Source organism: Dipteris shenzhenensis, chromosome 25, assembly GCF_047967505.1.
Source record: "Dipteris shenzhenensis isolate YYH24624 ecotype China chromosome 25, Dip_SZ_1.0, whole genome shotgun sequence".
Lineage (NCBI taxonomy): Eukaryota > Viridiplantae > Streptophyta > Polypodiopsida > Gleicheniales > Dipteridaceae > Dipteris > Dipteris shenzhenensis.
Genome location: NC_141620.1, coordinates 20,958,345 through 20,974,425, shown reverse-complemented (window position 1 = coordinate 20,974,425; position 16,081 = coordinate 20,958,345). Strand labels below are relative to the sequence as shown.

Sequence of the window (16,081 nt, the reverse complement as noted above, 5' to 3'; positions counted from 1 at the left end):
ATTATCCACCACCCCCTCCTGAAAACGTGTGGAAACAACAATGCTTCTTTGAAAATAAAGTTGTTTGATCCACCATGATCTGATGATAAGAATCCTAGGGATTTTGATGTGAAGGAAGAGCAATCGAGGAGTACCCTCCATGCTTAGACAAAGAACTACCCATGGTGAACATTTTGAAAGTGTCGAAGATTAATTTGATCGTCAAGAACTACACTTCTCATGGAAAGGTTCCCAATAAATATGAAATCTACATGCTCTCTCATGTGAACTATCCTAAATTTCTAAAAGTAGATCTTGTTGATAGAATAGGTCTTGGTTTAGAGTGTAAAACTTCTCCATTTGATTGAAAAATCCTAGGAACCATGGCGGCACAACAAATTACACAATGACTATCAATTCCTCTACCAGAGTGCAGAGGATAGAACCATTTAGTGTAGTTCTTGAACTATATCCCCAAGGAATTATTTCTCAAAACAAAGAGAAGTGGAAGGACTTGAATAACAAAGGAGAGGGTAGCCAAGTGCGTCTTGTAACTCTAGCAGTGAGACTGTCCTCAAACTAGAAACCTCTTACAAGGAAAGGGATGAAATTATTGTCGGAGATGGCAAGTTCCCCACGGATTTGATCACTATAAGCTCCAACTTCTGTTCTTTTTAATATTCTGATTAAATCTTTCATGCGTTGCGAGCAAAATCACCCACTTACATTGCTACACATTTTGATGTAGCTCACTTTTTGGAGCAACTGACACTCCGATTATGTGAGGATTACTGAGAAGTTTAGGACTTTCGGAGAGGCGCAAGTCATTGTACACAATGTTGGTTACAAAAAGAACACATAGCCAGTTGCGCTCAACATGCTCGACATTACCATAATCGTGCCAGTTAGGGAGGCCTCTCTCTCAGTCTATCTTTCTTGAGTGTTTGATACCCATATCCAACAAATTGGATACAGAAACCAGGTTTGGAACATGATCGTGCTGTGTGTGGTCCCCATCTTCTTGTATCACATTATGCAAAATTAGTTGCAAGTCTAAAAATATGCAAGTCGACGAATGAACGAATCAATGCTAAGTGAAGTTCAAATTGTGTGTAGCTATTGGGATCCTTGATAGTTACTAGCATCAATTCTACATTATATGAAAGTGCTTGCTCAATTTATAGAGTAAACAAGATATCATGAGACTCTGAGAAAGTTTATTGCTTGTTGCGACAAGCAAGCTTCGATAACTAAAACATCTATCATAAGCAATGCAAAGGGTCATCTGTTGAGGTCATACTAAAGGATGCAATTGTTGATAAAGTGCTAAAATTGCCTTTCCATTTAGGGAGTTGCTCGATAGCAATAGTCACTTGTTGAAGTCTTACTTACTCATCCGAGTTGCCTCATTTATTTGGGGAGTTGCTCGATAGAAACACTTACCTGTTGAAGGCTTACTTGTTCAACCAAAAAGTAGAGGGTTGCTTTCTCATAAATATGTTTGGCTTGGTTACGAGCTATATTGGTCCTACTATTGTCAAGGAGGCACACCTACCCTCTTTTCCATGTAAAAGCGACCCCATAGGGAAGGCCACATTGTACATCTCTCGTCTTCGCAATAAAGACTCCCGTGGAAGTGTGTTTGGCAATCTACATGTTTTTATATTCCTTTGGAAGTTGTTCATAACATTGCCTATTTTTGCAAAAGTTCTCTCCTCTTGTATTAAATGTTTGCACTACATTTGAAAACAATGACAGAACACATCATGCAAACATCTGGTACTATCATAGACATGGACTTCTTCAAGAATTCCCACATAACAAATGTGTTTTGTTTTGCATCTCCTACTTCCTTAACCTCCACATATCCACTCAGTTCTTTTTCAAATGTATATGTGACAAAGTGAAGAAATTAATAAAGTTGAGAAATGTTGATTTCTTTCTTTGAAAGAACAACTTCTTCAAGGATGTGAAGTTCAAATGTTTATATACAAATATCGGAATTGTACAAGCATACCTTCATCATTTAGAAGATGAGAATTGCATCCTTACCCCTTTTGGTTCTTTTTTCTTATCTGCACTGGTTGAAACATACGCATTCTGAATACAGGCATTTGATGGAAACACTAAAAGCACTTATAGGAACTATGAAAATTGTAGTATCAACACAGAGAAATTGCAAATAGAGCTTGCAATTTGACATCTAGCCATGAGTGTCTATCCTTTCAAATTTGGAAACCACCCAAACAAAAGGAAAGGTGGTTAATACAGATGGAAGAGAGCTTAAAGGATTTGGTGTTACAAGAAAGAGAAACCAAAGGAAATCGTGGTTGCTATGAAATAGCAATATCCATCCAACATAACGTTGTCCTCCATCAAGTGTAAGGTAGCGAGCATAAGGAAGCATCCAATTGAAATAGGCAACACAACCCTATTATTACAACAGACTAACATCGACTCCATGCTAGAATGTCAATAACACAGAACGCTCGCAAATAGAAGAAGTAAAGATATATGTATTGACGATAATGTGAGCAACCAAAAATACATGGACATATTCGGCAAGTTATCAAGACATGTGAAAAAATATATAAGGGAAATAAAGGACACTCCTTCACATCATTTCTTATCATGCAAAATAATGGTATTTAAAAAGAAAAGTGTCCATGTTACAAAGAAAATGTTCGAGTGGATAGAAAACAAGCAGGGGGACTTGAAGAGCACGTTTCGAGCCGAATCATTATTATAGAATCTTCCATGATTGCAAGAAGGCTATTAAGCTCGACATCTCGCCCAAATATTTCACGCCCTTGCAGGATAATTTGAATGCTCCACGACGTGTTGTGGAGATCCTAATGAAGTGGAAGATGATTGGTGGCACTGAGGTTAGCATTTACGTAGGTTAGAGAAATGAGCTTTAATGGGCAGCTAGGTGTCACTCGAAGCATTGTGAATGTTTTAGTTGACAAAGGTAAAGTGCAATTTCAGTGCAATGTGTACGAGCTCACTTCCTTGAAGAGGAGCATTCCATAATGGTTGTGATCAAGAAGAAAATAGAATACAAGTCCACTTATGCAATTGGAAAAGTTCGCCCATACTCTCTTATGAGGGGGCTTAGCAACCTCATCAACACACCTTTGTACAAAGACAACAACGTCTCCATAAATAATGATTGCTATAGAAATGTACTAGCATCAACCCCAACAAAAGATGAAAGTGTTGTAGAAGAAAGAAACGCTACCAACAACCTTCATCCCTAGGAGGACATCGAGACTGACATGTCGGTGCACCACCTGGTAAGTGCAGAGCAAGTGATCGACTTTCAAACCGTCACTTACGTTGCACATTCTGAGAATCAAAAACCCTTTGGTGTGTCCAAAGACACCAACAATGAGGAGCTTGATTTCCCTACACCATACTTCGGCTCTCCTAGGGAGATCGGCAACAACAAACCAACATATTTGGATGTAGTGAACTGGGACATCTCCAGACTTCTTGGAATCCCAATGGGCTTCAGATGCTCACTTAATGATCGGTGGGATTGGGTGATAGATAAAGTTAAGGATTAACTCAACAAGTAGCAATGCCTACAGCCAACTTTGGCGCAAGAAGGAAGTTTGTTCTTAACCACCACATCTATCCCTTGATCCTATACTTTATCTCATATTGGAATCCAACTAAGAAGAGCTTGGAAAGAATCAACAATATTTTTCACTCCTTCTTGTGGGGGGGGGGACGCCGACCACCACAAGATGTCCAAGGTTAAATGGCAAGTGTGCACGATGCCCAAATATGCAAGAGGGCTGGGGATAGTGAACATTGAGAGATCAATGCGGCAAGGTTCATGAACCAATGGATAACTAAGGAATTTCTAGACCCTGATCCAATCTAGGAAACTCTAATCCTACGTAATCTAAAAAAAGTCAGGCTCCAGAGATGCATACACTTGAAACAGATTCCCATTGAGGTGGCACTGTTGGATAATGAAACATGTATCGCCAAGGGTTCAGAACTGAGGAAGGGAATGTGGCAAGCTTGGGAGTCAACGTGATAATAGATCAAGTGGAAGGGCTTCTCAAGAAAAACGGACACCTTCTGCAATAAAGATTCAATATGGTTCCCGATAATTTGGTTGAATGCTCAAATAAGAGATGAGAACTTGAAAGGAGCCCTCAGGTTCAACAAGAAGGGGATACGAACCTGGCAAGACGAAAACTTGATAGCCAAATATCGACTCAACAGATTCAATCTGAGCCTGATACATGAGAGACAAGTGCTCTAGTCAAGAGAAAGCCTGTCGTGGATGGGAGGCTGCCTCAGAATGTCTCCAAGGAATTCAGATGGGTTGGGCAAAGCTAGTTGACTCCGATCCCCATTTGGGTGGAAGGGCAGGAAGAGATAATAAAGTCACTCAACCAGAAATGGTGCAGGAGAGACTCTTATGGAACTTGGGTGAAGAGATTTGAAAAGGTGTGGGACAAAAATAAACTTTGTTGATTTCATTACCCTAAGCCACTGCTACAGAAAACAGTGATACTTCTTCCTTTGCAAGGTAAACAAAGAGCAATATATCAACAGATGTACAAGAAAATTGAGCTAGAACTGCACACACTCAAGACCCAAACTAGCATTACGTTCCTTGAGTGGATGGACTGCCTGCAAATTGACTTGAGGTCTTATGTGCTTTCGCTACGATCAAAAATAACAAAACCCACGTTGCTTCTTTAGCGCCAAGCCAAAGACATTTACACCGACGTCTTCAACAAAAAGATTGGTTTCCTTTGGCAATCTATTATGGATCCATATGTGGCCACCACATATTGCACGTCATACATTACAAAAATGGATAACATCATAACACAAAAGTTGCATGACACAATGAGAACGTGCTTGCAAGAAAACAAGTTCACACACAAAATGGGGAACGCATTTTTGCACGCATAGCAAATGAGTGCATAGCTCGCCTCGTTCGTTGCCTTATCGCTACCCTCGAGTCACTACCATTGTAAAGAGCAACACAAGAATTCCAATTCATCAACACAAATGAGAAACGCAAAAGAGAATTCATTTTGAAGTGCAAGGACCAACTGCAAGCACTAGACAATGCTTCCATAGACATTGCATGTGATACTATAATAGACAAATACATGAAGAGAGAATAGATGCACAAAATTTGCCTAGTGCCGTTTGCCTCGGAGTACAACCATGCTAGTCACAATTGCAAGAAAATGAAAAGACCTAAGATTCTAAGGTTTGTGAACTTTAACAAATTAAAAGACCCCAATAATTTTACTACCGCGAATAGTTGTGATTATATTATCCCTATTGTAAAGACGAAAACCAAGACTTTCTACTCCAAGGGAGTTGGAAGAACGGGTATTTTGCAAGAGATTCCATTATAGAAGCCAAAAAAAAGAAATACACTTATAGCTACATAGACACTCTCCATAATGAGGACCCGCTAAAAAGGAATGAAGACGAGGAATCACACGACACTAGTAGTCCATGTGAGAATATGGAGGACCATGATAGCATATACGACATTTCACTAGACATGCCTTCATTAAAGAGAGCCCCAAGGACCAACCAATTTGTCGTGCCCATTAAAAGACAAGAACTATTTGACAACAACTATTATTTCCAAAGACTATGTTCTCTTAACATCAAGAGCGAGAACTATTTGATGACCCCATGGTTCAAAAGAGAATATATATAATTTGACAAACTGTAGTTATTCCTCACAAGAGGAGCAAGCATAGGAAAAACATACCTTTTACTCCTCCTAGTGCAAGAGCTTTTGAGGCATTACAATCAAACAAGCCCATTTGTCAACCTCAACTTTCACAAGGCCTTGATGCTTGGATACATTGGTAGGGCATGCAAGTTTCCAAAGGTTGATGGCAGTTTGGAGAAACTCGTGCAACTATTCATAGTCAACTCCGAAAGGGCGTGCAAGTTCCCAAAGGTTGCTAGCAATTTGGAGAGACTCGTACAATCGTCCATATACAACACCGAAAGGGCGTGCAGGTTCCCAAAGGTTGATGGCAGTTTGGAGAGATTCGTGCATTTGCTCATAGTCAACTTTGAAAGGACATGCAAGTTCCCAAAGGTTGATGGCAATTTGGAGAGACTCGTACAATGATTCATATACAACTCTGAAAGGGCGTGCAAGTTCCCAAAGGTTGATGGCAATTTGGAGAGACTCGTACAATGATTCATATGCAATTGTACATCCACACCGTCAAAAGGGCGTACAAGTTTCCAAAGGTTGATAGCAATTTGGAGAGACTCGTGCAACTGCTCATAGACAACTATGAAAGGGCGTGCAAGTTCCCAAAGGTTGATGGCAGTTTGGAGAGACTCGTGCAACTGCTCATAGACAACTCCGAAAGGGCGTGCAAGTTCCCAAAGGTTGATGGCAGTTTGGAGAGACTCGTGCAATTATTCATATACAATATACAAAGGGCCTGCGGATTCCAAAGGTTGATGGCAGTTTGGAGAGACTCGTGCAACCGTTCATACACAATATCCAAAGGGCGTGCAAGTTCCCAAAGGTTGATGGCAGTTTGGAGAGACTCGTACTACCATTCATACACAATATGTAAAGGGCATGCAAGTTCCCAAAGGTTGATGGCAGTTTGGAGAGACTCGGACAATTGTCCATATACAATTTGGAAAGGGCGTGCAAGTTTCCAAAGGTTGATGGCAATTTGGAGAGACTCGTGCAACTGCTCATATGCAACTCCGAAAGGGCGTGCAAGTTCCCAAAGGTTGATGGCAGTTTGGAGAGACTCGTGCAACCGCTCATAGACAACTCCGAAAGGGCGTGCAAGTTCCCAAAGGTTGATGGCAGTTTGGAGAGACTCGTGCAACCGCTCATAGACAACTCCGAAAGGGCGTGCAAGTTCCCAAAGGTTGAGGGCAGTTTGGAGAGACTCGTGCAATCGCTCATAGACAATTCCGAAAGGGCGTGCAAGTTCCCAAAGGTTGACGGCAGTTTGGAGAGACTCGTGCAACTGCTCATAGACAACTCCGAAAGGGAGTGCAAGTTCCCAAAGGTTGATGGCAGTTTGGAGAGACTCGTGCATCTGCTCATATACAACTTCGAAAGGACGTGCAATTTCCCAAAGGTTGATGGCAGTTGCAAGAGACGTTTCCCATCTTCAATCGAGAACTCGCGAAGACATTGCAGATTCCCAAAGGTTGAGGGTAGGTGCGAGAGGCGTGTGCATTTCTCCATCCGCAGGTACTGGAGGGCGTGGAGATCTCCAAAGGTCGACGGCAGCTGGGAGAGTCTAGTGCAATCGGTGAGATGCAAGTGCTCGAGGTTTTTCAGATTCCCAAAAGATGGCGGTAGAGCCCCGAGTGCAGGACACTCCAAGTGCTTCAAGAGAATGGCAAATCCCAAGTTCCCAGGAAGCGTCTTCATCGGCACAAAGTCACGTGGGGGTAGATATTCTGTCAAAACACCGCTCCGCTTTCGCTTCCGACCTGATTGTTGGTGCTGGGTGGCTATTGCGGAAACGTCAGGACTTGTGGCTGCACTTGTGACGCTGCTGCAAAACTTGGAGTCGCTGTCGCAAATTTGCAGCACCGTAAGAAACTGCAGCTTCAATTGTTGAGGTAGAGGATTGGAGGGTAAGTCTGGCCACTTCAACCACCTGAGTTGCAGCTGGGTGAGTTCCTGACGATTACCCTCCAAGAGTGTGCCCTTGAAGAACAGCAGTTGCAAGGACTTCATTTGGGAGAGGAGAGCAGCATCCAGCTTAGCTCTGGAAGTCGATAGCCCGCGTACCTTTGTAAGGTCCTGAGGTCACCACACCGACTGATACATCACACACTAGTACTATCAACGCAAAATTTATCTGCAAAAGCGCGCATTTCAGCTTCTAAGCAGCAGCACTCCATAAGTTAAGTTGCAGATTTCTTTATGTGTTGAAAGAAACGGCAGAAAAAGAACGTTTACAGTTGCCAATACAACTTACATACATACCTTTCCACTTCTCGCCAGGTTTTCCAAGTCCTCATCAGCCCAAATCCGACTCCATTCACCTCTCTCTTCGGATTTCCTGCGTACAATTACCCTGCCCAAATTTCTCAGCTGATTATGCATTCGTATTGTCTTGCGGCCATACTTCCAATCAATCTCTACCAGACAACGCCGCTTCAACTTCTCCATACCACCTACAGGGTACCTTCTCGTACTTTCCCAGAAATACTGCGCACAGCTCTCTTTTTCTCCATTCAGCAAGCAAGCCACATCTAGAAACATCTCTTTCTCATTTTCTTCCAGGGCATCATAACTAATCTTGAGTCTGGCTGCTATCTTTCCTTCTTGGTAGTGCTTATCCCTTAGCTTCTGAATTGTCTCTTCCCAGAATTGTAACTGCCTTTCCTTGCCCTCATTTCCCCCGAGATAAGCATATTGACATAAGTGCGCTCCAAGCACGACAAGAGCAAGCGGGAGCCCATTGCACTCGTCCACAACCGCTGCCACCAAACCAGAGTTCTCAAAATCGCTTGGTGGATCAGAGTTGCCGAAAGCGTGTAGAGAAAAGAGCCGCTGGGACTCATAACCATTCATCCGTCGAACATGATACGAATCGCGCTTAAACGCAGCACAGAGGTAGTTAGCAGGAGGATATACTGCTTGATCCGTAGCAGTAACGAGGATGCGGCTACCTAAACAAAGGGCTTTTAGATCTATAATTTTTGTGATATCTTCGAACTCCTTTATATCATCCAATACAATCAAAACCTTCTTCTCCCTCAAGCGGGATCGCAAGAGCGCTCTTCCTCTGTCGATGTCGTCCTGCCGGTCCTCATACTTGTCAAGCAACAAATCATGCAGCAGAGAATGCTGTATGTGGCTCAACTCCTTGTCCCCGCAATCTTTCACGAAGCTTACTGCGTGAAACTCCTTGCCTGCAATGCTCTGATGAACAGCTCGGGCAATGACCGTCTTGCCAACTCCGCTCATACCATACATTAGGACAAACTTTACAGCACTCTTTTCCTCCAAGCATAACAGCTCCACAACTTCTTGGACCCTTTGTTCTAGACCAACTGGGTGGGGCACTACATCGACGCGCATCCAAGATCTGGCGTCTATCTCATTCACTATCGTTGCTACGACTTTTTCCACCAAGTTGCCCTCGAAACTGCACATGAGCAGGATATCATGATCAAATAGTGCGAAATGAGATAGCTTCCACAGCGCGTTGCGATTGATGGATGAAAAGCTAAAACTTGACATGAAAACTGTATACGAGGATGAGAGTCGACGAAGTTGTTACCCGTTGTAGGTCTCGAGCCTGAAGCCTTCTAGCCAAGAGGCATAGTTCAAGGCATTCTTCCACCGATCAATACTATCTTGGCTGTGCTTGCCTTTGCAAGCAATATGGAGGTGAGCTTTGAACGCCTTTGCAATAGGTCCGTTTTCATTCTGAAGGTCTTCTGCTGAGACAGCGCGCAAATCTTCCGATTTCACGTCAAAGAACACCGGGATAATCACATGGTCATTGGAGGACCGGCAACTTTCCACGGCTTCCGCAAGCTCGTCTAGGCACCAATGAGAAGCAGCATAATCTTTAGTGAATATGGCCACAAAAACGGTTGCTGCGCGGGCTGCTTCCAGCATTTGAGGACGAACGTTCCCTCCTTTGGGAAGCTCCTCTGCGTCAAAAAATGCTGTGATCCCACGTTGCTTGAGACCGACGTAGAGATGATTGGCAAATCCACGCTTGATTCGCGAGCCACGATGGTTAATGAACACTAGATGCGTAGCAATAACCTGGGCTGATTTAGGCATGCTCATGGCAGCAGAACTTGCCATTGGAATGGTGATTCACTTCCCTCACAGAGAACTAGGCTAAGATTTTGAGCGAAACTCAAAAGCTAGGGAGAAATTAGACGAGGAGGAGAATATGTGAAGCTAGGGAGAAACTAGACGAGGAGGAGAATATGTGATCCAAAGTGCTTGGAGTGGGGGGGTGAATTTATGGTGGAGCAAAGGAAGGAGAAGAGAAAGCTCACACACGCTTAAAGGAAGGAGTAGAGAACTTTGGCAAAATGCAAATCTCAAATATGGTAGGTGGTAGCTCAAGCATAAGGACTTTTCATGGCACTTGGTCATTATGAGGTGCTACATGCTTTCCAAGATGGGACGGTACAATCTCCAACAATTGTTTTTCGAGAAACAGTTAGGTTGATACTATGGGCCCTCTTGACTGCACAAAGATTTACTTTGGACCATGGGGCCCTACATGTCCTCCGACTAAGGGGAAGCTAGGGCACAAGCACATTTACAAACGGGCACTAGACAAACACATAAATCTTTAAAATCAAGCAAATCAGAAATGGCCATGTGGTTGTCATCTATTCTTGACCGCCCTTTTTTTTTTACCACCCTAGAAAAATCCTCTGCCCAAACTTTATGGTGGATTTATGGTGGAGCAAAGGAAGGAGCAGAGAAAGCTCACACACGTGCAAAGGAAGGAGTAGAGAAAGCTCTGCCATAGTTAATGGCACTTGCACAAACACGTTTCATGGCTCCCAGCCAAGACTTTTCCTGCCCAGCTTTCAATTATGGTAGGTGGTAGCTCAAGCATGGCATCGCCCAAAGACTCTCAAAGGGTTCAAAGTACCAAGGAAGGATGGTGGAGTTTGGCAAAGTTTAGTCATCCAAGGTCTTGAGGAATGATTGCCATTGGTAGGGGCGATCCCATGGCTGAAGATGACCATGATAATGCTCCAAATTATTGTTGTTTTCGTTAACAGATCTGTGGAGAAGTTGAAATGAATAAATAATAAAAAGGGTGAGAATGAGGGGATAGGACCCCCATATCATAGTTACCAGGGAACGGCATTCCGACATCCGGAACGCCGTTCCGAGAAGCAAGGCAAAACCGGAACGGCCTCGGAATGTCAAAAAAAAAATCTATTTGAAAGTTTCAAATGGGTATTTTAGAGCTTATATAGAAATATTAAAGCTGTAAAATGTTAGTTTCTTTCATTTTCTACCATAGTTTTATGTCATATCATGATGTGTCGTGTATGAGGTCGCGTTTCAGTTCTTGTTCCCCCTTCCTGGAATGTTCCCGTTCCGACATCCAAATTTCTGGAACGTTCCCGTTCCCTGGTAACTACAATGATACATTGGTCAAAAATCCAGTCTGGAAATTTACTGTTATTAATAGTGCATGCCAATATAGTTTTCAATGTCAACATGTCTAATCTAGAAAGAAGTCCCACAACAATCAAAGCTACTTCAATTAGAACAAAGAAACTGGTGATATATCTGTTTAAGAAAAAAATTTCAGCTTGCACTCTTTATATTTGCTTGTGCAGGTGATGGAATCTTCCCAACAACACTACTGACCTGAAAAAGCACTTCAATTAATATTTATTAGTACTTAGCTCTTAAAAGATAAAAAAATTCCAAACATTTAAAATAGAAGCAAGAAGTAAGAATCCAAAAGGTGGCATACACATATTCTCAGGAAATCTTTTTATGATTGTCTATGTGCTCGTCAGATAGATTCCTCTATTTACTTGCCCTATATCGACATCTTTTGATATTGTAATTGAATATTTCCTCTTTGGGGACTGCTTCTTGTAATATAAACATACATAAAGTTCCCTCCTTAATGAGCCTTCCTTGATTTTGTCAAGATCAATGTAAAAAAGATTATCATGTTGCAGCTTTGGATCCATCTTCACACAAATCGATCCTGAGTGTCCACCTGAATCAAGCCATCAAGTCTGATATACTTAGGATTTATTTTTATTGTAGTCATTTTAACCAATTCGCCCCTCTCCCTCCCTTTCTCAAATCTATTCTAACTTCTCAAACTCCCTCCTCTCTTGCTCAACTCACACCTCAATCACACCCGCAAACACATTCTAGATCCAACTTCCCATGTGATGTTTTTATCTCAAACTTGAGTGCCTCTTTTCTAAATAGATAATGGATAAATTTCTTTCCAAGTGCATCATTCCTAGATCCAATTTCCCATACTATGTTTCCTCTCTTGAACTTTAAAAGAATTCTCCTCAAGGAAACCACTCACATTTGGCACAAAAGATCACAAGGCATTTTACCATGCACTAGATAGATCACACCATCTCTACCTTATTCTTACCAGGCGATGAAAATTATTTCCGAATGGGATGGCGCCTTTTCACAAACAAATAACCACAATGGGGATGCATATGTTTTCCAAATGGCATCATGCCTCTCCACAAATGAACAATTACAATGGGGATGCAAATAAGCACCGAGTTGCTAGGGTTTCTGTTAAAACAATAAAGAGCTGAGTTGCTAGGGTTTTGGTTAAGAAAATACGGCCAGTAATACGAGTCTCGGAATTCAAACGTCATGATTCTAAGTGATGACCGATTTTGCCCCTATATGTGCCACACGCATCATTACTAATTATAATACTCCTATTTAATCTGTTCCTAGATTAAGATATTGTGTTGGCTTTAGTACTACTAATTGTTCAATGCCAATTCAAGTAATAGTCACCAGTATCTCAGCTATTTGCATAGATATCTTGTATGCTCTCTCTCCACGCATCTTCTCTCTCTCTCTCTCTCTCTCTCTCTCTCTCTCACGCCATGATGCTCCCTCTCCATGCCTCTTCTCCCTCCACGCCTTGCTGCTGCTCCTCCTCGACACACCTCACCATCTCCCTGCCATGCCTCTCTGCCACACCACGCTGCTCCAGCTCCCCGCCATGCTCCCGCTCCCTTCCACGCTAGCTCCTCCACCCTACCCACCTGCTCGTGCCTCCTCTACTATTGCTCCCTGTTATGCACTACATCTATTCCTACTACAAATCACGGGATCAGCACCAATAATATCCTCCCAGCCAACCTTGCTGAAGCACACGAGCTAACAGAGAATTCATATACAATATCGAAAGGGCGTGCAAGTTCCCAAAGGTTGATGGCAGTTTGGAGAGACTCGTGCAACTGCTCATAGACAACATCGAAAGGGCGTGCAAGTTCCCAAAGGTTGATGGCAGTTTGGAGAGACTCGTGCAACTGCTCATATACAACTCCGAAAGGGCGTGCAAGTTCCCAAAGGTTGATGGCAGTTTGGAGAGACTCGTGCAATCGTCCATATCCAAGCTCCTAAGGGCGTGCAAGTTCCCAAAGGTTGATGGCAATTTGGAGAGACTCGTGCAATCGTTCATATACAACTGCGAAAGGGCGTGCAGGTTCCCAAAGGTTGATGGTAGTTTGGAGAGACTCGTGCAACCGTCCGTACCTAATATTGAAAGGGCGTGCAAGTTCCCAAAGGTTGATGGCAGTTTGGAGAGACTCGTGCAATCGTCCATATCCAAGCTCCTAAGGGCGTGCAAGTTCCCAAAGGTTGATGGCAGTTTGGAGAGACTCGTGCAACTGCTCATAGACAACATCGAAAGGGCGTGCAAGTTCCCAAAGGTTGATGGTAGTTTGGAGAGACTCGTGCATTTGCTCATAATCAACTTCGAAAGGACATGCAATTTCCCAAAGGTTGATGGCAGTTGCAAGAGACGTTTCCCATCTTCAATCGCGAACTCGCGAAGAGATCGCAGATTCCCAAAGGTTGAGGGTAGGTGCGAGAGGCGTGTGCATTTCTCCATCCGCAGGTACTGGAGGGCGTGGAGATCTCCAAAGGTCGACGGCAGCTGGGAGAGTCTAGTGCAATCGGTGAGATGCAAGTGCTCGAGGTTTTTCAGATTCCCAAAAGATGGCGGCAGAGCCCCGAGTGCAGGACACTCCAAGTGCTTCAAGAGAATGGCAAATCCCAACTTCCCAGGAAGCGTCTTCATCGGCACAAAGTCACGTGGGGCTAGATATTCAGTCAAAACACCGCTCCGCTTTCACTTCCGACCTTTCCGCTTCACGTGGGGGTAAATATTCAGTCAATACATACCCTTCCGCTTCTCGCCCGTCATCAGCCCAAATCCGACTCCATTCACCTCTCTCTTTGAATTCCCTGCGTACAATTACCCTGGCCAAATTTCTCAGCTGATCATGCATTCGTATTGTCTTGCGGTCATACTTCCAATCAATCTCTACCAGACAACGCCGCTTCAACTTCTCCATACCACTTAGAGGGTAGCTTCTCGTACTTTCCCAGAAATACTGCACACAGCTCTCTTTTTCTCCATTCAGCAAGCAAGCCACATCTAGAAACATCTCTTTCTCATTTTCTTCCAGGGCATCATAACTAATCTTGAGTCTGCCTGCTATCTTTCCTTCTGGGTAGTGATTATCCCTTAGCTTCTGAATTGTCTCTTCCCAGAATTGTAACTGCCTTTCCTTGCCCTCATTTCCCCCGAGATAAGCATATTGACATAAGTGCGCTCCAAGCACGACAAGAGCAAGCGGGAGCCCATTGCACTCGTCCACAACCGCTGCCACCAAACCAGAGTTCTCAAAATCGCTTGGTGGATCAGAGTTGCCGAAAGCGTGTAGAGAAAAGAGCCGCTGGGACTCATAACCATTCATCCGTCGAACATGATACGAATCGCGCTTAAACGCAGCACAGAGGTAGTTAGCAGGAGGATATACTGCTTGATCCGTAGCAGTAACGAGGATGCGGCTACCTAAACAAAGGGCTTTTAGATCTATAATTTTTGTGATATCTTCGAACTCCTTTATATCATCCAATACAATCAAAACCTTCTTCTCCCTCAAGCGGGATCGCAAGAGCGCTCTTCCTCTGTCGATGTCATCCTGCCGGTCCTCATACTTGTCAAGCAACAAATCATGCCGCAGAGAATGCTGTATGTGGCTCAACTCCTTGTCCCCGCAATCTTTCACGAAGCTTACTGCGTGAAACTCCTTGCCTGCAATGCTCTGATGAACAGCTTGGGCAATGACCGTCTTGCCAACTCCGCTCATACCATACATTAGGACAAACTTTACAGCACTCTTTTCCTCCAAGCATAACAGCTCCACAACTTCTTGGACCCTTCGTTCTAGACCAACTGGGTGGGGCACTACATCGACGCGCATCCAACATCTGGCGTCTATCTCATTCACTATCGTTGCTACGACTTCTTCCACCAAGTTGCCCTCGAAACTGCACATGAGCAGGATATCATGATCAAATAGTGCGAAATGAGATAGCTTCCACAGCGCGTTGCGATTGATGGATGAAAAGCTAAAGCTTTACATGAAAACTGTATACGAGGATGAGAGTCGACGAAGTTATTAGCCGTCGTAGGTCTCGAGCCTGAAGCCTTCTAGCCAAGAGGCATAGTTCAAGGCATTCTTCCACCGATCGATACTGTCTTGGCTGTGCTCGCCTTTGCAATCAATATCGAGGTGAGCTTTGAACGCCTTTGCAAAAGGTCCGCTTTCATTCTGAAGGTCTTCTGCTGAGACTAAAGAACACCGGGATAATCACATGGTCATTGGAGGACCAGCAACTTCCCACGGCGGCCGCAAGCTCGTCTAGGCACCAATGAGAAGCAGCATAATCTTTAGTGAATATGGCCACAAAAACGGTTGCTGCGCGGGCTGCTTCCAGCATTTCAGGACGAACGTTCCCTCCTTTGGGAAGCTCCTCTGCGTCAAAAGATGCTGTGATCCCACGTTGCTTGAGACCGACGTAGAGATGATTGGCAAATCCACGCTTGATTCGCGAGCCACGATGGTTAATGAACACTAGATGCGTAGCAATAACCTGGGCTGATTTAGGCATGCTCATGGCAGCAGAACTTGCCATTGGAATGGTGATTTACTTCCCTCACAGAGAACTAGGCTAAGATTTTGAGCGAAACTCAAAAGCTAGGGAGAAACTAGACGAGGTGGAGGATATGTGATCCAGAAGTGCTTGGAGTAAAAAAACAAGACGAGGAGGAGAATTTATGGTGGAGGGCACACGGCAAAGGAAGGAGCAAAGAAAGCTCACACACGCGCAAAGGAAGGAGTAGAGAAAGCTCTGCCATAGAAAAGCACTTGCACAAACACGTTTCATGGCTCCGACCCAAGACTTTTCCTGCCCAGCTTTCAATTATGGTCGGTGGTAGCTCAAGCATGGCACCGACCCACTTGGGCTCCTTGCAAGCTCCCTTTCAAATATGAAGTAATATTAGTA

The 16,081-nt window shown here is 43.7% G+C and overlaps 1 protein-coding gene and 1 pseudogene across 2 annotated transcripts; both read right to left on the bottom strand.

Moving 5' to 3' along the window:
* Nucleotides 1–6,424: 6,424 nt before the first annotated feature.
* Nucleotides 6,425–9,870, bottom strand: LOC147885589 (disease resistance protein RUN1-like). Its single transcript, XM_087396156.1, has 3 exons — nt 9,276–9,870; nt 7,973–9,140; nt 6,425–7,786 (listed from the first exon to the last, which is right to left on the bottom strand). The coding sequence occupies exons 1-3, from the start codon at nt 9,812–9,814 to the stop codon at nt 6,425–6,427; spliced, it is 3,069 nt and encodes a 1,022-aa protein (XP_087252282.1). The 5' UTR covers nt 9,815–9,870.
* Nucleotides 9,871–13,830: 3,960 nt separating this feature from the next.
* Nucleotides 13,831–15,709, bottom strand: LOC147885588 (disease resistance protein RUN1-like; annotated as a pseudogene). Its single transcript, XR_015543407.1, has 2 exons — nt 15,198–15,709; nt 13,831–15,062 (listed from the first exon to the last, which is right to left on the bottom strand). The product of XR_015543407.1 is annotated as a disease resistance protein RUN1-like (transcript).
* Nucleotides 15,710–16,081: the final 372 nt, after the last annotated feature.